Consider the following 2,473-nt stretch of genomic DNA (forward strand, 5'->3'; position numbering starts at 1 on the left):
GATGTATTAAGCCATAAATAAAGTGATTTGCTTCACACCGTCCCCTTATTTCCCACATACCACCCCCAAATTACACTTTTGCCCCTCCCCTTTATATTTCAAAAATTAAGTTCAAATTTACATTCTAACTCCCAAACACATTACCCTAAACCCAAAAAAGAACCCGAACTAATTATGACTAGACGTGGAGGTAGAGGAAAAGTAGTGGAGATTATTCCGATAAAATTTGAACTTAATAGTTTTTTATTATTTGTTTTTTTTTTAGTTTTCTATCCCGAAAATCGGGACAGAAAACCGCATGAATTTATTTTTTTCTCGTCTCAACCGTGACCTGCCCTTGACGAAAAACTATAATTAAACTCTACAAATTTAAAAAATTTTAAAAACACATTAGATTGTTACTTCATCTTCGGAGTTTTCGTGTTCCGACGTTTTCGGATCCATAATTTTTGCTTATGTGCTTTGTTCGGAAGAGAGAAAGAGAGAGAGGAGGGTGATTTCAAATTTTTTTGGGAAATAATGGAAGAGACATAATGAGGCCCTGTTTGGGAATTAGCTGTTAGCTGTTAGCCGATTACATTAGCTGTTAGCTGTTAGCTGATTATATTAGCTGATTTGACTAGCTGATTTGATTAGCTGTTTGTGTAGACATGTTTGGTAAAAATTAGCTGATTGATAATAACGGTTTGTGCAAAAAGACGAATAATGACATTAATTTTGGCGCAGGAGAAGAGTGAGTCTATCTATTAGGGTTAAAGAAGTCCATTAATTTTAATATTGCAAAACGCTAATTGAAAAAGCTCATTTTAAGAGCTTTTTCTAAATTAGCGTTTTCATTCCAAAACTCTCTCCCAAACCTCTTTCCACCAAACACTCCAATTAGCGGTTTCAGTGGTCAAACCTCTAAAGTTGGTCAAAACCGCTTTTTTTATCCCAAAACACTCTTTACTAAACATGGTCATAGGAGACGGGGGCCTATAATGCTCCCTAAATAAAAGAGTAAATTGACAATGGAATCCTTTATTAGATAATAATCATTTAATTTGTTGTTTTGGATGAAATTGACACGTCTCTTCTCTTACAGGTACAGGTACTGGCACTGGCACTGGCACTGAAACCATCTCTCTCTTCTATGATTAATATTCTTTCTCACTTCTTCTTCTTCTTCCATTTAATTAATTCCATACATACTCTCTCTCTCTGCTCTATCTTCACCATGAAAACCCAACATCATCCTCCTCCTAAGCTTAAAACTCAACCTCGTCCCTTCTTCTCTTGCTCCTTCTTCCGTCATTGCACTCAATCTTCTCTCAGCCCCACCGCCACCCCTCCTCCTCCGCCTCTCACCGTTCTACCCCCGCAACCGCTTTTCTCTAAACCCGAATCCTCTTCCTCTTCTTCCTCTTCTACTAATTCCCACAGCTTCACTCAATGGAGATTCCCCTCTCCTATCCACCAACATTCCATTTCCCCTTCCCCTTCTCCTCCAATTCACTCCGATCAACTCCAACAGCTTTTCCATGCCACCGAGCTTCACCTCGCTACCGGCTCTCAATCCGACAAGCTCGCCGCCCTCCACCTCTTAGAAAGATCGTTAGTCCCCAATCCTCCGTCCGATCCGCTTTGTCCGCCTCAACTTATGCATTGGCTGGTAGCCAGTTTGAAAAACAAGGCGGGAGCCAAAGCCGCCACCAAAATCTTGTTAGCAATGTGTTTGGCTGAGGGAAACCGCCACGTCGCTGTGGAGGCTGGTGCTGTAGGCGCTGTGGTGGAAGTTGCCATGGAATTGGATGCACCTGCGGCGGAGCGAGCATTAGCGGCGTTGGAGCTGATGTGTACTGTGCCGGAAGGGGCGGCGGAGCTGCGAGTGCACGCGTTGGTTGTGCCGGTAATGGTTTGTATGATGGGGAAACTCGGGGGGAGGGGGAAAGAGTATGCGATAAGTGCGCTGGGAGTGGTTTATAGCGGGGGAGGTGGAGGGTCGGAGGAGCAGGCTCCTCCAGAAGAGGTGGCGCGTGCGGTAGTACTGGCATTACAAGAGGATTGTACGGAAAGAGGTGGGAGGAAAGGCAGGCAGCTCTTGAAGGCTCTTGAAGACTATGGACGGGTGGATTTAAGGCATGATGGAAATGAAGGGTCATGATCATCGCCATCTAATGTAATACTATTGTTTATCTTAAATAAATAATTTTACCTTTTCTTTAATCGTTAATCATGTGCTATATATAATTAATTGAAATATCCTTCGAAAAATTAATAATTGAAAGATTGCGATTTCAGAATAATTTATCCAAATTTTTTTATTGAAGACCGGTTAGCGAGAGAGTGCAAAACAACAGACATCACAACTATGCTGGCATCTCTGAAAATCATAGCAAACCCGAACCAATATTATTAAGGGTAAATTACAAAACTAGGTCAAATGTGAGACACATTTACATATTTAATCTATTTACTCAACCTACTACATATC

The 2,473-nt window shown here is 41.5% G+C and overlaps 1 protein-coding gene across 1 annotated transcript; it reads left to right on the forward strand.

The window, feature by feature from the left end:
• The first annotated feature begins 1,081 nt into the window (after window positions 1–1,081).
• On the forward strand, window positions 1,082–2,205 carry LOC136202967 (uncharacterized). The gene has a single exon (XM_065993994.1). It carries the CDS (start codon window positions 1,133–1,135, stop codon window positions 2,141–2,143), a length of 1,011 nt encoding a protein of 336 aa, XP_065850066.1. The 5' UTR covers window positions 1,082–1,132; the 3' UTR covers window positions 2,144–2,205.
• The last annotated feature ends 268 nt before the right edge of the window (window positions 2,206–2,473 follow it).

The sequence above is a fragment of the Euphorbia lathyris genome, chromosome 8 (genome assembly GCF_963576675.1).
Source record: "Euphorbia lathyris chromosome 8, ddEupLath1.1, whole genome shotgun sequence".
Taxonomy (NCBI): Eukaryota; Viridiplantae; Streptophyta; class Magnoliopsida; order Malpighiales; family Euphorbiaceae; genus Euphorbia; species Euphorbia lathyris.